Raw genomic sequence first — 3,138 nt, 5'->3', positions numbered from 1 at the left:
CTCGGGGACGGTCCATGCGACCCGTCATGCATGAACGTGGCCTCCGTTTTACTGGCTGCCACGCTCAGGCCCAGCGCCCCAATCGCACGCACCGCGCATGCTACGGCCATATTTGCCGTTTGCACAGCGTCTTCCCAGTCCCGCCCCCCGGCTAACACCAATGTATCATCTGCATAACAGATCATGGTGCAGCCGGAGGGCAGGGCGGCCCGGAGGACCTCGTCGTATGCAACGTCCCACAGGACTGGTCCTAGGACCGAGCCCTGCGGGACGCCGCTCTCCGCGCTCCACGTTCTTCTGGATGCGCTCTTGTCTGTACAGGATATCATCCTGTTTTCCAGGTACTTGTTGATTGTCCTGCGCAAGTACACCGGTACCCCTTTATTTACTAGGGCTCTTCTTATCGCTTGGTGGGGGAGGGAGTTAAAGGCATTTGATATGTCAAGTGCCACCGCCATGACAACTCCCCTCCCCCCCCCTCTATTAGCGCATCCACGTGCGCCCTGACACACCGTATTGCGTCTACGGTGGACCTCGCTTTACGGAAGCCGTATTGGAAGCGTGTGTGTAGTCCTTCTCCGTCACCGTTCTCCAAACCACACACTAGGCGCGAGGTGAGCACCCTCTCCAGCATTTTGCCCACTTCGTCGATCAGACAAACGGGCCGGTAGCTGGAGGGAAGCTCCGCCGGCTTGCCCTCTTTTGGAAGGAGGACTAACTTGGCCTCCCTCCAAATCTGTGGAAAGTATCCCCTCTTGAGACAGGCGGTCATGATCGAGGTCAGCCTTTCCATCACTTCCCCCGTCGCCGCTCTCCATGCCTCCCCTGGTATCCCATCCGGGCCAGGGGCTTTTCCCGCCTTCATCTTTTTCGCCGCATTGGCGATTTCTTCGCTCGTGACGCAAAGATCCTCTCGCCAGTCCTCTTCGGTCGCGTCGTCGCTGGCCCGGGTTTCCTCTTCCGCTGCCGGGTCCGGTCCGTTGCCCCCCGCTGTTGGGAACAGCGTGCGGACTACGTCATCCAAGAATTCCGGTTCCAGCGACTCGGCCGTCGGGGGTGCGCCCCTACTCAGTCTATCTAGGACCAATTTGTAGGGACGCCCCCAAGGGTCCTCTTCCAGACTGCGAATCGCCTCCTCCCACGCCTTTTCTTTCGCTTTCAGGATTGCCGTCTTCAGGCTCTTCCTTTTTTCCCTCCATTGTTCAAGGAGGGCTTCCAGTGTTTGTTGATTCACCACTGAGCGTCTCCTTTCCCTCTGGACTCTTCTTCTCGCACGGATGACTTCTGTGCGGAGGTCCCCTATCTCTTCCGTCCACCAGTACGTAGCTCTTCGGGCGGAGAATGTCGCTCGCGGCATGGCCTGATCGCAGGCTCGGGTCATTGCAGCCCTTAGCCACCTGGCTTCCTCCTCTATGTCCCTCTCAAGAGACGCAAGCGTCGGCAGTGTCCTCGGGATCCACATCTCCACCGCCAGGGACGCCTGTAGCCTATCTGGGTCCAACTTCTTAGTCGCCCATCTGAGCGGCCTCTCCCGACTGCCCAGTCCGTCTCTTCGTGGAGGAGTGAATCGGGCCTCCATCTCCAGCATGAGGTGGTCCGAGAGGATATCCACGTCCTCTGCCACTCTCCATGCCGTAATAACTCTCGCGGCCGCAGGGGAGACCCAGGTGATATCCACCACCGACTCACCCTGCGGCCTCACGCACGTACTCGCCGTGCCTGAGTTCAAGAGGTGGAGGCCCAGGCGGTCCGCCCATGCCTCCACCTCCGCACCCTTGGCGTCCGGCCGCCGGGAACCCCAGAGCGCCGACTTGGCGTTGAAGTCCCCGGCGACCAGTATTGGCCTTGGCAGGGACGCGTTGATCCGCGTCTCCAGATCTTCCAGCCGATCCTCTAGCTCGGCGCGGGACAGGCTGGGTCTGAAGTAGACCCCTATTACCAATAGGGGACCCCATTCTACCATGACCCAGCCCGGTCCCTCGCCTCTCTTGCAACACGGCACATGTTGCTCCATCGTGCGCCTCCAATGTATTGCTGCCGACCGTTCCGCGTTTGTCGCCCAACACGGGTGACGATCCGGAACTTTCCAGGGCTCTGCTATTATTGCTAGGCCCGCTCCACGTTCCGCCATGGCTTGCAAGATCAAGTCTTGGGCCCGGCGGGCGTGGTTGATGTTCGCCTGAACAACTTTTATGGGCATGAAGGCGATGCCGCGCTGGCCTCCTCCTGGCCCTCTCCCTCTAGTTGCTGGCTAGTCCCAGCCCTTGATTGCCTTTTCTCTAGCGGGGCGGTGGTTCTCCTCTCCGCTGTGGGGGCATCCACCTCCATCGCGTCTGAGTTCGTGGGTTGTCCCCCAGCCTGGCTCCGCGGGGTCTGCGAAGTTGCCAGCTGTCCTCCTTCCTCACGCCTTCTCTTCTTGATGGCCTTCTTGGACGGCAAAGGACATGCCTTATTGCCGGCCTTGTGGTTTGCCGGCAATCCCCTCTCCGTGCACGCCGGGCACTTGGGCTCGGCGCGGCACGTTTGGGCTTTGTGCCCGGTTTCCCCGCACCTGCAGCAAACTTCGCTCCTGTCTTTGCCACGGCACTGGGCCCTGACGTGGCCCCTCTCAAGACATCTAAAACAAATTAGAGGCCTACTCTCCAGCAGCTCTAGTCTTGCTTTTACCCATCCGATTTTAATCCTGCCCGCCGCGGCAGCCTTTTTTGCTGCCGCCAACGGGCACTGGACCCAGATGGTCCCAAGTCCATTGGGGGCGGGCTTAACTTCTCCCGTCCTTACTTCAGAGGGGGCACATCCTCCTGCTTCCGCAATTGCTTCCGTTACGTCCGTCACCGTGACGGAATCATCCAGGTCACGGATCCTGATTTCTGCCATTTTGGCAGGGCGCGTGACTTTGACGCCTTCTCTATCTCCAATGACCGTTCTCATTTTCCCGGCCAAGGCATCCGCCTTCTCCTTGGCATTCTCACCCGCTATCTCGAGGATGATAGCCCCTGTTTGGGCTCTCCTGGGTTTTAAAGCGTCTATCCCCAGCTCCTCGAGATTAATTTGCGACTTAATGAGTCGCATCCCCTCTGCATATGTTCCCGGTGGGCAGGTTAATGTGACTGCCTGCGTCCTCGGGTTCCGTTGGCC

At 59.6% G+C, this 3,138-nt stretch overlaps 1 protein-coding gene across 1 annotated transcript in view; it reads right to left on the bottom strand.

Moving 5' to 3' along the window:
- Positions 1–2,111: 2,111 nt before the first annotated feature.
- The window catches only part of LOC105555652, a 3,484-nt gene continuing 2,457 nt past the window's right edge, over positions 2,112–3,138 (bottom strand). Inside the window, exon 2 of the mRNA XM_012002677.1 lies at positions 2,112–3,138. This exon is cut by the window's right edge and continues 1 nt beyond it. Coding sequence (XP_011858067.1) covers positions 2,191–3,138 — 948 coding nt within the window. The 3' untranslated portion in view covers positions 2,112–2,190.

Source organism: Vollenhovia emeryi, unplaced genomic scaffold (assembly GCF_000949405.1).
Source record: "Vollenhovia emeryi isolate VEMERY1.0 unplaced genomic scaffold, V.emery_V1.0 DF940917.1, whole genome shotgun sequence".
Classification (NCBI taxonomy): domain Eukaryota; kingdom Metazoa; phylum Arthropoda; class Insecta; order Hymenoptera; family Formicidae; genus Vollenhovia; species Vollenhovia emeryi.
This window is presented reverse-complemented; position numbering and strand designations above follow the sequence as displayed.